Genomic DNA, 16,264 nt, shown 5'->3' on the forward strand with positions numbered 1-16,264 from the left:
GCTCTTAATCAAAACATGTCAAATGCATCACAGATAAAATGTCTAACTGTAATGATCAGTTTGTAATATTAGTTATTCAGCAGAATTAATAATTGTTGGTTTTTGTAATGAATTAAATTATTTTATAATGCAAATTTTTGTTTATAATGATTTTGTCAGTAGTGTGAGTCAGTAGTTCAGTAATTTAAATTACTGGAGGACCACGAAGTTAATTTAATTAAAAATGCAAAAATTAGTTTATTGTGAATATTTTTGTAGATTTAAAAAAATATAAAATCTATTTATCATTAAAGATCCATGGGCTCCTTGATTGTTGCTTTATTAAAAGAAAAATAGGACATTTAAATTTTTTTGTGTCATCAGTTTTATACACTGCAAAAACACAAAATCTGACCAAGTAATTTTGGCCTAGTTTCTAGTGCAAATGGCTTAGTACACTTGAAACGTACTATTTCCTCTGATTATTTAATGTATAATAAGAAATTTTCCTCCTGTTATCAGTGAATTAATCTGCCAGATGAAATGGGAGTTTTTCATCAATATTAAGGAATTATTTACTTAAAACAAGCTTTTATTTCTTGCTGAAAAGTTACGTTTAAGTTGTTTTTCTCTTATTTAAATTCTACTGAGGATTTTTGCACTGGACCAGAAATACTTGGTAAGGTTTTGTGTTTTTGCAGTGCATTTAGTTGGTTTTACTGTTCTTTAGCTTGAGGTCAGGGACCGAGCAAAATCATTTCAAGGACCACAAATGGCCCCCAGGCCACAGTTTGGACATTAAATTATGACCTAAAAGCGTCGCAGGTCACCTGCTGCGCCGCTTGTTAAACCGATCGGCCAAATCTGCAGAGACGTTGATCCGATATCTGCTGCACGATCAGGATAATTCGCCCCTAAATCACACAGTCTGACTCTCTGCTGTCGGCTTAACGCAGCTTTAAATCACACACACACACACACACACACACACACACACACACACACACACACCACCTGAGTCTCAGCTTTCAGAGATGATGGCACTGAAGTGATCTTCCTGTTGGCACAGCATCATCTGGCGTCTTCGTTTTCACTCTGAGGTTTTCTGTCCTTCCTTGTTGTCCAGGAAATCCATTTAATCTGAGGGTAAAAGACACAGAGGGAGGAAAACGTGTTTGAGCCACAATCTTACTACAATATTTATGGTTTAATATTGTTTACTGTTGATAAAATAATAAATATATATTTTTTTATTTTTTTTAATTTGGACTTGCATTGTTTGTTATTTTGGTTTAAGTCGACCAACACATACGGCATTCTGGGTAAATACAACCAAAACAAACGTGCTAGCTTAGCACTAGCACGTTTGAACATGTAACTGGAACCTGCGCTGTAGTCCACTTCCTGCTTTTGGAGCGGTCTCTGGTCCGCTTGGTGTTCACATTCAAACCAAACCAGTTTCCTTCAACCAAACCGAGACGGAGGTTTAACCAGAGTTAAAATCTCCTCCCACTGACTAAATGATAAATTAAAGGTTGGAATTTTCTAGATTTTCCGTTTTAATGTAATAAAAACATCACTAATAATTAGAGATGCACCAAACCGATATTATAACATCTGCATTGGGTACCGGTGACGCTGTGCCTGATCCGTCAATGCAGATCTATTCTGTCTAGTTCTATGCCCTGTGCTCTGAGCTTTATTATTTATTTTACATTACATCCAGAATTTCTAACTGGACTTTCTGAACCATTTGTTGTGGTTTATTTTTACATATTAGGTAATGAACCTCTAGATTTGGTCAGTTTTAGTTTATTGTTTCTGTTACTTTGACTGTTCTACTCCTGACTGAACAAACTGAAGTTGTTTTCACATGTTTGTGGCTTGTGAAGCTAAGTGAGCTGTACTGCTGCACAGTTATGTCTGTGTTTACAAAAAGGAACATTTTAAGTAAAAGTGGTGCAGCTCGGTGTTGAAACCTCAGATATCGGCATCCAAAGTGAAAAAGTGGATCGGTGCGTCCTTAAAGCTCGTCCAGCAAAACTCTTTTCTAACTGCACAGATGATGTCTGTTTCTCTTCTCTGCTGCTTGATTTTTTTATTTTTAACACTTCGGTGTCTCACCACCTCACCCTTGGACCGTCCTCATGTCTCCACCGTCATCATTCCCTCCATCTGTTGGCTCGTATGCGTGATGCTGTCGCCTGGGTGTGAAAAGCAAACCCAGTCCTTCTCACTGGTCAAACTGGGGCTGGGACTCGGTGCTGTTTGTGTGCTGGCTGCTTATCCAGCCTCTGTATCTGTTGTGTTGCATAATAGGTGTTAAGATGTGGCTGCCAGCTCTGCCCTGCAGCTCCAGGTGTGTTTGCGTTTTTATTTTCAGTAGTTGGAAAATGGACAGGTGAGCCGCCGACACCGACGGGCGTTTGGTGCCGTAAACCAGGCAACATGTGATTATGAATGGATGTTTTCAATGCAAGGAAAGTCGTTTTCAGAGAACATCTGCATTAAGAAATCTAGTACTGAAACAATTAATCGCGATTAATCGGTTATTAAAACAATTGAATAATTGATTGATTGTTAGTAGCAGCCCTAGATTAATTAACTGGATTAAAGTTGGATTTGAACCTCATTGAGAAATAAATTAATAACCCCTCCAACATGACTGCTTAGCTAGATTTATTTGGAGTTAAATATAGAGCTGAATCGATTAATCGTGATTAATCGATTATTGAAATAATACAACTAATTTAATAATCGCTTAATTGTTAATTGAATTATACAGACTCTCAAAAAGGGCATTTTGTGGAAAAAAGACAAAACTTTGAGCAGCAACTGAATCAAAACTGTACAAAAATATCTACATGTTTCATATAAGATTAAAACAATTTGTCTGATTTAAAATTCTGCTTTTGAGGTTCTGCTGTAACAAATATTATGACTGAAAGTGGGATTCTGTATTCAAGAGGATAAACCTGGGAATAAGTTTAGATTTGACTTGGCAGCATTATGCTGTGGGGATGCCACCAACTGAAGCAGAAAGGTTCAAGTTTTTGTTGATGTTTGACGTATTTTTTAGCTGCAGATATCATTTAGGCCAGGGGTGCCCAAACTTTTTGAGAGCAAGATCTACTTTTTCTCTCAGCAGCCGCCTGAGATCTACCTCATGACACAGACATAAAAATTGCAAATTAAACTCTATTGACTTATTTTATATGCGAATATCCATCAGTTGTAGCAGAAATAATAAAGTGACAGAAAACCTGATGCAGTTTCTTCCTCAGTGAGATTCTGACACTGGGAGCAGGTTACTGGTTTCTCAGTCAGAAGCTGGTTGCAAACCAGCAGGTGTCGGTCAGTCATGGTGGATCTGAACTTTGGCTGCTTTTACCCAGAAGAGGTAAAGGCAGATCTTCAGAAGTCGGGATATAATTAATTTAATTTCACATAATTATCGCTGTAGAATTAGTTAAAACTGAATGAAATATATTTGTCCTATTTGATGTTTGTTGTGACGTATCCTCACATACGAACGAGGTCATTAGTCCTACAGCGGGTGTGATGAGCCACAGCAAAGATAAACAGGTAAAACAACCCGAACAGGTGATCAACTCTAAACCACTCCACCTTTTTACTTTCTGTCTCTGTCGTTTAAGCCAGTGTTTTTCAACCACTGTTCCGCGGCACACTAGTGTGCCGTGAGTGATCGTCAGGTGTGCCGTGGAAATTATTCAATTTCACCTAAGGTACCGTATTTTCCGGACTATAAGCTGCTACTTTTTTCCTAAACTTTGAACCATGTGGATTGTAGCCCGGTGCAGCTTTTCTGTGTATTTTTCTTCAACCACCAGGGGGCTCTCTAGCAGGAAGTGAATCATTAGAAGTCAAAATTGTAAATCAAAGAAGAACGCGTTAATTTTCATTTAGAACAACCACATGCTAGCAGCAGGCACGACGGAGAAATGTTTTCACACTCATATGATGCAGCTTTTAAGTTGAGGGCTGTCGATCTGGTACTACAGGAGGGAAATAGAGCCGCTGCACTTAAGCTCGGCGTGAACGAAACCATGGTTAGTAGTGGCTAGCGGCGTAATCATGTAATTTTCTTACCGCTAGATGGCAGTAGGTACAGAGCATTTTACATTAAAACAAGAGAATTAGTGGAAAGAACATGGGTCCATTTCCCACAACATGTCTGTGTGAAGTGAGCTTCTCAAGCCTGGTTACTATAAAAACTGAAACCAGAGAGACTGAGAGCTGTTGAGGAAGATCTTTGTCTTTCTTCAATTTCTGCCAGGAAATCAGCTGCTTTCATCCAAACATGCACAGGTTTCACACTAGATGGGTAAAATATACAGATATTGACATTTTGTACATGCAACTCTTCATATTGTAACAGTGAAATCTTTCCCAAATATTATTGCTTCTTTCAGAATAAGAATTATTTTCTGTATTCTGGCTAAAAGAATGCTTGTGGATTAGTTTGTAAAACACTTTGAAGTTTTCTACAACTTCTTTAAATTTAAGACCACAGTGTTGTGGTACTGTTCAGGTGTATTTTTGAAGTGGACATGTAACGTGCAATTTGAAATAAGAAATGTAAAATGTGATAAAAATAAATTTTTGTGTTTATTTGATTCCTATTCAAGACACTTTGATAAGAATGACTATATATGTAATATAGGTGGCTACAGAGTATCTTTGTTTACATTTTTGGTTGGTGGTGTGCCTCGAGATTTTTTCAATTAAAACAGTGTACCTTGGCTCAAAAAAGGTTGAAAAACACTGGTTTAAGCCACCCGTTGCCGTGGCAACCACCAAGCCGAGCAGAGATTATGTTAAAAACACAACATTCAGTCCGTTACATTATCACGTTTCTTGATATTTGTTCCTCGATTATGAATAAGCCTCTCATGAACACGGCGGTGGTTGAGCAGCTTATTTAAACTCCTGCTCTGCTCTCAGTCGCTTTTTTTTCTTTTTCTTTTTTCTGTTAATGGGACCGAAACGCACTGAATTGCGCAACACTTTGTTCAAACAATAATTACTGAGATTATTAATTTTAACACGTCTCATTGATTTTTTAAAATAATTATTCCTTTTTAATGAAGCTACAAACGTTTAGGATCTTAGTGAATATTTCTGATCAGCCCGTCAGAAGAGGAAGCGCTGCTCTGGTGGCGTTCAGAGTGTCATCTGCCGAGATCGACTCAAAACCTTCCGCGATCGACCGGTCGATCGCATCGACGTATTGGGCACCTCTGATTTAGACCAATGCTAAGTTTTCCCATTTTAGGCAATAAAATGTTAATTTCCTCATTTAACAAATTTAATTATTTGTTTTCTTTTAACATATTTCTAACATTGGATAACAAATGTTTAAGTGGTGAAATGAAAACTGCAGAATGTGTCAATTATTAATTGTCAGAATAATTGATTACTAAAATAATCATTATCGCAGTATAACTGTTGTTGCATTTCTGAAGCTTTTAGGCGCTAAAACCTGCTTTTTATCTGAATAGTTTATTCCGATAATCAAATGTAAAAGAGGTTTATCTGTACAGTAACTTTTAAAAATCTCTGCATGAATATCTTCAGATAATTTTGAGATTTCTGGGATTTCCAGTAGTTTGAAGGAGGAAAATGTCATTTAGCGAATTAAGACATCAAAAAGCAGTGGAATGAGTAGTTTCTACTCAGGAAGAAACGACACTATGTGGTTATTGTCAGTGTTCATGCTCAGTTAAATTACTGTTTTACCCGGTAATGAGCGCAGGCAGCTGGGCGAAGCATAGCGGCCTTTCATGACAAGTTGATTTATTGGTTTCTTCACGACTCTTCTCTTTTCTCCCACTTCTGCTTCTTCTCTTTCATTCCCAGTCAGAGTTGAAAGCAGCTCTGCAGTGTTAGAGTTTAGAAAACAATAATGCTCTCTGTGCACACATGCAAGTGTGTGTGTGTGTGTGTGTGTGTGTGTGTGTGTGTGTGTGTGTGTGTGCGTGCGTGCGTGCGTGTGTGTGTGTGTGTGTGTGTGTGTCGTCTCAGGTTGCAGCAGCACACGAGAAACTAATATACACACAAACTGCAGCAGAACAGCTACATTACAGTTACATCGATATTCTTCCGTATGAAACTCGGGTTCCGGTTTCTAAGGTTCACTGAAAGGTTTGCGGGAGGGCGCCATCTGGTGGCCGTGTGGAGGTACTACCAAACTGAGACGGCCAGCCGTCAGTCTCCGTATCAAACATCCACTGCTGGGATGTTTGATCCAAGACTTTAAGCTGTAATTGGACACCAAAATGATCATTATTCTGCTCCATCAGCCAGTTTGTGGTGGATCTGAACTGATCAATTAAATCTACAGATAAATTAGTTATAAGATCTCTTATTAAATTCTGAATATTATATTATCCTGAAAATCTATAACAAACATACATATAAGGAGAAAAGCCAGTCGGGCCACTCTTCTGCTAATCCGCTAGTGGAGCTCATTTTTAGCACTTTTGAAAACATTTAGCACACTTAACTTCCCCTACATTGAATTTTTCCAAAATGCTAACTTACTTTGTAGTTTTGTATATAAATGGCGTTTTAGCGCAAGCTTTCACTAATAAGTATCATGTTGTTGTTGTGTTTTAGCGTCAGCAAAGCTAATGTTTATAATTACTGCTTTAAAGTTACTGCAGTTAGCAGAACCCACTACTGACCAAAAACAAAGAATAAAAATCTAAATTTTGCCATATGAAGCATTAACATTTATTTATTTTTGATTTGCAACATGATGTTTTTGGGTTTTTGTCCAGTTGTTTTGCTCAGGTTAAACCACTCTGAAATAAAAATACTTCATAAACCCAGCAGCAGGGAGTTTTACCTGCAGCGTACCTGCTTGTGTGTCGTAGTTTTGGGAAATCAGAACTATTTCCGGATTGTTTTCCGCTGTTTTAGTGTGATGTAACTGTTCCAGTAACTGCAGTGACATTTCTGCTGACGGTGTGAGGTCGGGTTACAGAGACGCTACGAGTCAGTGACTCATCACAACCATCACAGGAGCCTGATGAACGCCGCCGTCGCCGCCGGCTTCAGGCCGCTGCTGATCCTGGATTATCATATAATGCTTTGATTCCTCACAGCAGTCTGGATTTACAGAAATACAAGCTACCAGCCTGAAGCCTCTTGATATTAAACATTACGTATTTACTGATTTTACTTTGCTAAATAATCTCTCCTGCTGCTTTTATAAGTTATTCTTACTTAAAAATATATCCAAACTCTTTCCCCAAAAGGTTTTAGTTTTCATTAAAAAACTGAAAACTTTTTAATGAAAGTTTTAAAACTTTCATTAAACCCCTCTTTTTCCATTAATATTATACAAAATGGAAGAAACTTCCCAATTTCTCCAGTTCGAGAGGCAGAAACGGCTTCGCCTTTCCTCAGTCCCTTCATCACAAACAACCAACGTATAGAAATAGAAAGTTTTGAGTCGATTCCCGTCCCTCCGATGCATTCCTGGACCGTTGGATATGTGTATTTTAAGGTGTACGTTCAGCCTAGCTGGTGATTTGGGGCTGATGTGGTCAACAGTGTGTGTGTGTGTGTGTGTGTGTGTGTGTGTGTGTGTGTGTGTGTGTGTGTGTGTGTGTGTGTGTGTGTGTGTGTGTGTGTGTGTGTGTGTGTTGGACATGCATTTCCTTCCTGTATCGTCGGAGAGCTCACTGTAATTACAGTGGGAATATTCCCCCAGCCCGGGTGTCTCCCTCTGTTTGTCGGTAGAAACGTCGTCTTGTTTCGCTGCGTGTTGAGTTTCCATCTCTGCTGCGTTCGCCGTCCATTCGCAGCGAGTTTGGTGGGAAAGTTGGGGCTGTAATTGCGCGGCAGTGATTTAGTCATAGCTATTCATCAGGGCAGAAAGGGAGAGCGGGACGTTTGATCTCTCTTTGAAAACTCTGCACCCTTTTTCTGGGCTATTTTCAAAACACAAGAGCTGAGTCATTTTCTAAAAGAGTACAGAAAGATCTAAACTAAAAGATCTTAAAATACATTTCTGAAAAGAGAAAAACGGTCTCTGTTATTTATATCTAATAGCCCAGCGGCTGAAAAGTTCAGGGTTTTTTCTGATCTCCACTCTTTTTGAATTGTCTGCTCTTTGCATGAACAGGGAAATGGAGGAGATGGATTCCTATTTCAAGATGCGTAAAGCTTTTTCTACTTTCTGCTAAAGTGAAAAAACAAAACAGAAAAACATTTTTTGCAGTGGCAGTGTTTCCATTAACGCTGCAGTATTTAACTTTTATAAAAAATCATTTTTACGTATTTGATAAGTGTCACTGTTTTGTGACAGATAATCTGTGAAAAGATCGACTGCCGATTGATTGTCGTCTAAAGAAATGCAACAGTCCTGACCAATAACAACCAATCAGAGCCAGGAGGCGGGTCTTAGCGCTGTCAATCATCCTCATGTAGTCACTGCATCCGCTGTCATTGGTGGCCATGCTAACTAGCCTTAGCATTCACAACATGCTATGCTAGCTACAGCTTAACAGAAAGCAGGTTGTAAGTGGTTTGAGCAGCTCCACATGAGATTGTGATTGACAGCACGAAGCCCCGCCCTCTGGAAGCCCCGCCCTCTGGAAGCCCCGCCCTCTGGAAGCCCCGCCCTCTGGCTCTGATTGGACTGGGAGACGCAGATGAGATCATACCGAACAGTTTCAACAAATATGTAAAAAAGAAAATATATATTTCTATGAAAGTGAAATACTGCAGCTTTAAATAAGAAATTAAATTTAAATCACATGTGAATAAACTTCTTCCTGTGATAAATCAATAAAAACCATTAACTTAAAGTAGCTTTTTCTGTTTGCAGTTTAAATACTTTTACTCATAATCCTTTGAAGATGCACTGATTTCCTTGACTTTGGGTGATCGGCTGATATTTGCATGTGAAGCCGATCTCATTTATCTTAGAAAAGGTCTAAAGGGCAGAGGGTTAGGGCTAACCCGATGCCCTCTCCCTTCTTCTTCTTCTCTTCCAGAGAGTTTACTGACAGGCCGGGCCACCAGTTAACAAATGTTGCCAACTCAGCGACTTTCTTACTACAACATTTTCGGCAAAAAAAATAAAATAAAATGTAATCGGCCAAAGAAACTGCAGTCAGTGCTTCCCTTTGCTTACGAATTTTACTAACAGCTGATATAACAAAGCTGTGATCTGTGATCATTTCAGCTGAAATAGAAACTAAAAAAATCAGTTTTGTGCAGTTCAGCTTTTTTTGTCCTGCCATGTCTTTTCCAGAGCAGCCGAGGGAGCTTTGCCTCCGGGCCACTCCCAGGCGATCCACACTCGGCTGGATCAAACCTCACCACACGGTCGAGGCCCGAGGGGGCGGGGCTAACTGGGGAAAACGTGATGTAAACGCTGAGAGGAGTTCACTCTGCAGGGCACTGTGGAGCAGAGAGCCGGTTCTCTGCCATGGATTTTCCTCTGAACTCGTCTGAGCTGAGCTTTTAGTTTTCAGCTGGACAGAAGCTGGAAACGTTGTCGTCTGTTTGGTTGCATCCTGGAAACGGTTGTGATGACGGAGCGATGCAACTTGAAGGCTCTGACAGCGGCTCTGTGTTGCTTCTACCACAGGAACTCGGTCATCACCAGGAAGGTGAGGCGAGCTTTACCTCCTTCACCAGAAGCATGAAATCTGCCTTCTGGAGCTCTTTTGATCACTGGTTGCTGTTTATGGCAGACCACAGGAAACTAGCCGGTCCACTCAAAGCAGGGGTCCAAAGTGTGGCTTGCGGGCCATTTGTGGCCGTTGGAGTGATTTTGTGTGGCCCCCAAACGCAAATCAAGGATTAAGCAAATTTGGTGCAGATGCAAACTTTTTATTGGTAACCAGGGTAGAATTATAATCAATTTTATTTTCTCACAGTAGAAAATGTTGAGTACAACAAAAAATATTTGTCTTTTATACCAAACTTTTATAATAATAGAGACTTTTACTGTTGTGCCTAAATCAACCTAAATCAACTTTGATGTGGCGTATTGGCTAAACATGTCAGCTGCTGTTCTTGTAACTGAATAAATTTGTTCTTCAAGCCCAAAAGGATTTGAAAACCAGATTAAATTTCCTTTAATACAGAAAATGTGTAAAATTATTTGGAAGTTTTGGATCTATAATGAATAAAATCCCTTTAGATTCTCTAGTATTATTGTTTCTTTCTTTCTTTCTTTTAGTTTCACTGTTGTCTTGATGATTTTGGCCCACTCTGCGTCCACTGAAAACAGAAAATCTTACCAAGTGTCTTTGTCTGGTTTCTCGTGGGTCGTTAAGTCGCCTCTCATTGTCGGTTTGGTAGAATAACTTCTTTCATCATGCAGTGATAACTGGTTGTATGCTAACAACACGCTAGCTAAAGTTAAGATGACAAGATAAATGCGGGTAACCATGGTAACCAGTTTAAACGCGGCCCGGTTCTTTCTGCAGTCAAGTAGCGCGTCCATCCGCCGTGTTTGCAAACAAATAGTCCGTCTGTGTGTCTCGCTGTAACTTAATGAAGGTTAAAGCAGAAGTCCTTGGTCAGACTGTTTCTGCAGCGTCCCTCTCTCTGCCCTGCGGACAACAGGGACGCGTCCAGCTGGAGGAAAATCTAATCAGGCTGAATGCTCCGTCTCTTCTGAACACTAAGCTTTTATGGCTGGGACCAGACGAGCCCCATAAACGCCGCCTGTGTGGCTGTCTGGCTCCGAGTGTGAGATCTATGTTGACTTCATCCGTAACGGCCGCTGGCGGACAGACGAGGCAGTGTGCCGGGATGAGCGGAGCTGCCGGCCGGCCGGTCGGCGTGCGGATGAGACGGTCCTGAGTCGAGGCGCTGCGTGACGTCACTATGAATGTCGCCGAGTTAAGTGGAGGACGTTGGTTCTGTTCGGTTCGGTTCTATCAGCTGCACCTGTGGTTAAAACGGAAAGGAAGGAAAACGGATTTGATTCTGCAACATGAGTTCAAGTTAGAGGAAACTCAGAGATAAGGTTCTGTTACGGTCTGTTACGGTGCAGCTAGACTGCTTTTAAATGTTTCTTTTTCACATTGCAGTATGCAACTTTTTTAAAAAAAAAGAAAGGTTGTTGTTTTGCATATTTATTGAAACTGTCATGTTGTGACAAAATGAGACAGATAATCTCTGAAAAAATCTTTCTCCACTTCCTCCCTGAGCTCCTACCTGGTCTGAAGGAGGCGGGTCTTACTGCTGTCAATCAACCTGGTGTACTCGCTGCGCTAATGGAGGAGAAACATCTGACGGTTGCATGAAAACCGTAACTGTCGTCGTTGATAGCCATGCTAGCTAGCATAGCCATGCTAGCTATGCACATATTATAACTATTTCCATTACAAGCTGTGAGAATGAGAGTTTCAACAAATTTGTAAGAAAAATATATTTTCTATAAAAGTTACATACCGCAGCTTTAAGACCAAATATTTTGAAACATTGGCCAAAATTGTCAAATCAAAAGTACAATATATATATATATATATATAATTTTTTTTATGTAGCGAAGGAAAGTTATTTACCGTAGATCCAAAACATCATAATGTTTTTACATGTTTGATGTATTTTTAAAAGCATCTAGTTTTCAAACTATTTTAGGTTTTTTTGAGCAAATTTATTCTCACTTTGAAAAACAGGATTTGTGTCACTTCCTTTCAAAACCTTTGCTATTTTGTACAAGTTCGATACATTAAATAAAAACTGATTTAGGTGCTGAGAGTAATAAAAATGTCAGATGTACATGACCCTGTTCAGCAGTTCTGCAGCAAATAAATGTTAATAAATGTAAAAGGGAACAAAGAAAACTAAAGGAAAAAATGACCCAAACATGATATAAAGATGATCTGCTCAGCAGTGGGAAGTTCAGCTTTCCTGTACTCCTAGAGACTCAACTAAATGTATTTAAAGGCATTTTCATGGCGTTTTTGTGAATCTGATGATAAAAGTAGAAAATATTTGAATAAAACCAGAATTGGTGGTGAAACTCAGAAAAGCAGCACCAGAGCATCACATCCTTTGGGTTGCTAATCTTTTAGCTCTTCAGCTTTTCCACCCCGTCCTTCATCTGTGCTTCCTTTTCTCCTCGCGATCCAAAAAGCCAGAGGACTTGTTCCGCTCCGCTCTATGCTCCTCCGTCTGGCTCCTTGGTCGGCAGTTTTCTGTGCTTCACAAATCGAAGCTTATTCCTTTAGAGAACATGAGATGGTGGTTTCACTTCATTTACTTACATGTTTTTTGTTGTTTTTCTGTCTAAAACTTTACACCTTATCATCCAAGTTGAGAGAAACGTTGCTATAAAATTGAAGCTTGACAAACTGAAAATAACCCTGAAGATTTCTCAAACACTGAGGCACAAAAACCTTCATCTGGCAGAAAGTTTAGTAACTCCATGTCTCCACATTTTGTGTGTTTGCAGCCACAAACTCAGGGATCACTTGATGATTTCTGAAAATCATCTTTCGACCCTGAACTTGACGTCTCATGACCCCCAGGGGTTAATAAAACTGCTCGATAAAAGTAAAGAGCAGAGCTGCTCCTAAAATAAAAACGGTTACTCCAGTAAATGTAACTAGTTTCTACCCATTTTGGTGTTCAGAGATGATTCCTCTGCAGCTGAGGAGTAAAATACTAAATGGTTTAATGACAGGAAGCTTTAGGTAAACAGGAAGTCCCTGATGGTCCGTCCACAGTCATTTAGTCTCATCAGCTTTGATCAGGATTGTCCAATTACTGTCCTTAAAGGGCCGGCGCCCTCATGCTTTAGATGTTTCGCTGCTTCAGCACAAACAAACTCCTTCAAGCTTCTCAGAAAAACGTTGTTTCACATTCACAACGGGAAGGATTCGCTGAGTAATCAAAAATAGGTTTTCTTTATTTCTGTTTTTGCATCACTGGGAGATCATTTGGCAACTTTTCAACAATTGACAGGAAGACGAATCCTTAATGCTCAGTTCCTGATGATGAAACTCAGAAATTTACAGAAGCAAAGATGAGACGGGTCGAAGTAAAAATAAAAAATTATTTAGTAAAAATGCCACTCAAGACATCAATTATTTAATACTTAAATTACACCATCAGATGGACCAACATGTAAAGTTATGTGGATCTTTTTTAATATCTTAAGGACCAAAATGAAAATAATTTTGGTCGAGTTTCTTAGTCCACTTGAAATAAGAACTAAAAATTATTTTAAAAGTAACTTTTCAGCAAAATACACAGTAAATAATTCCTTAATATTGATGGAAAAGTTCTAGTTCCACTGGTGCCGTTACCTAGCAACCCCAGCCAAGCCCAGCCCGTTACCTAGCAACCCCAGCCAAGCTCGGCCCGTTACCTAGCAACCCAGTTCTAGTTCCACTGGTAAATTATTTCACTTATAACAAGACGTTCTTCCCATATCAGTGAAATAATCTGCCAGTTGAACTGGAACTTTTTCATCAATATTAAGGGATTGTTTTGTTAAAACAAGCTCCGATATCTTTCATGAAAAGTTACTTATAAGTTATATTTGTCTTATTTCAAGTGTAATTAGATATTTGCTCTAGAAACTAGACCAAAAATACTTGGTAATATTTCTTGTTTTTGCAGTAGAGCTGGTTCTTGGAGGGAAATAAATCCCAGTTGGTTCTTTATGCTTCAGTTCATGTGTTGCTGTACATGAAGCCAATCAGCCTGTCAAACACTTTCTGTGTTACTAAAGTCTATTTTTATTTTTCCTTCAATTCCTCCTTCCTGAATCTGTTTGTCCTGAGCCATCAATGATCTTCTATTCATGACTTCATAAATACAGAATAACTCTCTGCATTGAACTGGGACCGCAGCTGCAGACAGAAAGCTGTTTTTTTTTAATTGTTGTGGCTGTTGTAAAAACTTCACATCTAGGAGAACGATCATTAAATCATCCAGATTAATACAAAAACAGTCCATGACACTTAAGGAGCGAAGCACAGAGAAAAAGCGTGAGGAACCTCTTCCTGGTTGAGGATCAGGAAACTGCTGCCATCTTTCATCCTGTCCAAATTTCACATTTTTAGATTCTCCAGAAACTTCCTGGCAGAGAAAGAGAAACTCCACCATGTGGGGGCGTTTTGCGTCACTCTCACTCGCTTTTGTTTATGTGCGTCAGGTTGAGGTGTGTGTGGAGGCGGGACCATGTGGGCGGGCGGGGACGTCATATGACGTCGCGCAAGGTGAGGCAGAGCAGAGCGACGGAGCGACAAAACCTCCGTGGAGGCAGACAGAGAGAGATGGAGTTTTATTAGTGAGCCAGCAGAGTGTGTGTCGACGTGTGTGTGTGTGTGTGTGTCGACGTGTGTGTGTGATGAAGTGAGGAGGAGGGAACGATGCAGAGACCCAGCAGCTGTTCTGTAAGTCTGTCCGTCTGTTTTGATCTGAAGATGGTTAGAAATAATCTCCTTCTGTTTCTACTTTTGCCTAAAAGTAGAAAAACTGTAATGTGTTTTGGTTGATATGCATTTCTCATGCGCCAAGAAAATAGATGGGAGAGTCTGAGTGTCACAGTTTGGGTAAACCCAGGGGTGTCCAAACTTTTCATCATGTGGGCCAAAATCATCTCCTCAGAGTAGTGAAAGTAGAAAAGTTTTCAGTAAAAGTCTCTGGATAATTCTGGTTCTACTTATTATAAAATCTTGGGTATAAATAGATGAATAGTTTGTCTGTAATATTTTTAAAATGGAAAACATAAAGTTTTAGAAACAAATTTGAATCTTGAGTTGCAGTCGGGGACCACAATGTGTTGCACGTTGAAGCACCAAAGTGCTTTACATCATAAAATCATAAAACTGTAATCAGGTTTACTGGGAGCCGCAAACAAAACGCTAAAATGAAACGCTGTTATAAAAACCGTAAAGCGTAATTATTAACAAATGTTGGAGTTGCTGATCAGAAGCGACTCTGACCAGCTCAGTTTTAGCTCTGGGTTTGAAGTGGGTCAGTGTTTGGGCTGGTGTGCAGTTTTCTGGATTTTATTCTGGTTCTGGGGATTGTTACGTACCGCTACTCTCAGCCTTACTTGTTCTTCTTCTTTTGACTCGTTACGGGAGAGAAGGGCCATAACAGGTGCGTATTGCTGTAAACAAAAGGAAAAGAGAAAAGAAACGAAGCTGGCAGCTGACAGACACACAGTGCGGTTGGGGCTTATCTTAGCTGCCGATCTGAGCTCCTCCACCAGCCGACATCCTTGAGAAGGGCGAGCCGCGCAATACGTGTTCAGCAGTTGCTTTTTCTTATTATAGTTTTTCTCTTTTCCTAAAAACGTCAGTTGTTGGCGTGTAAACTCCCTGGTGCTAACAATCCGTTAGCGTCCAGCTGGTTTATCCAAAACATCAAAACAAACTTCATCCCGGCCAAAACATCCGACGCTCCCCTCCAGCTGGATCCGTCCCGAGGTGAAGGTTCTTTCTCCTTCCCGCGCCGCACTTTATTTTTTCTTAACAAAGCTCAGCTGCTGCAGCAGCTTCAAACACGCATCACTCATCTCCCTCAGGTCAGGGGTGCCACCAGCCCGGCTGAAAACCTTGGGCTGACTGCGGCCCCCTTGGCCCCCCAGTGAACCGTCAAAGGTGCCAAAATAAAAACAACAAACAATCAGGAGATGGAATCAAATGTGAGCATGTAACAGGATGCAGACCAGAACCAGGAGACCTGAGAGGTCTGGAAGGTTGCTATGACGACAGCTAATTTTTACTGCTAAGCCATTCAGAGATTTATAAACATTTTTATTTCATTTTAAAGTTTATTCTCTGACACTGCTGCAGTAATGTAAAGCGACTGGATGAGTTTCATCATTTGTCCTGGAAACGTTCCTCAGCTGACAGAAAGCCGACTTTGTAACCGTCTTTATGTGAAGGTTCAGGTCAGAGGTCGGCTGGTTCTCAAGTTTCTAACTGAAGCTATTCTGACTCTAGATCTATAGCTCTACGTCGTTCCTCTTAAGGTCCAAAGATAAAAACTTTGGTTTTGTTCCTGTTTTCTCTCATCCACACGTTGATCTGCTCTGAGCCTCTGTTTCATGCTATAAGTGTTTTTTCATCAATATTAAGGAATCATTGACGTAAATCAAGCTCCTGTATCTCACTGAAAAGTTACTTCTAAGTGAGTTTTGTCTTATTTCTAGAGCACTAAGATATTTGCTCTAGAAACGAGATCAAAATACTTGGTAAGGTTTTGTGTTTTTGCAGAATTACTGATGTTTATTAAGTGTGTGTAACTGTTTTTGTAATGTTTT

At 39.9% G+C, this 16,264-nt stretch overlaps 1 protein-coding gene across 3 annotated transcripts in view; it reads left to right on the plus strand.

Moving 5' to 3' along the window:
* bcar3 (BCAR3 adaptor protein, NSP family member) overlaps positions 1-16,264 on the plus strand; it is a 74,393-nt gene that overhangs the window by 44,452 nt on the left and 13,677 nt on the right. The window contains exon 1 of one of the 3 annotated variants that reach the window (XM_014977657.2): positions 9,413-9,629. The exons of the other annotated variants lie outside the window; for them this stretch is intronic. Coding sequence (XP_014833143.1) covers positions 9,549-9,629 — 81 coding nt within the window. The 5' untranslated portion in view covers positions 9,413-9,548. Of the gene's footprint in view, positions 1-9,412; positions 9,630-16,264 lie in introns of those variants that run through there. 3 annotated transcript variants of the gene reach the window in all.

The sequence above is a fragment of the Poecilia mexicana genome, unplaced genomic scaffold (assembly GCF_051168715.1).
Source record: "Poecilia mexicana isolate PSO_F unplaced genomic scaffold, ASM5116871v1 scaffold_4, whole genome shotgun sequence".
Classification (NCBI taxonomy): Eukaryota; Metazoa; Chordata; class Actinopteri; order Cyprinodontiformes; family Poeciliidae; genus Poecilia; species Poecilia mexicana.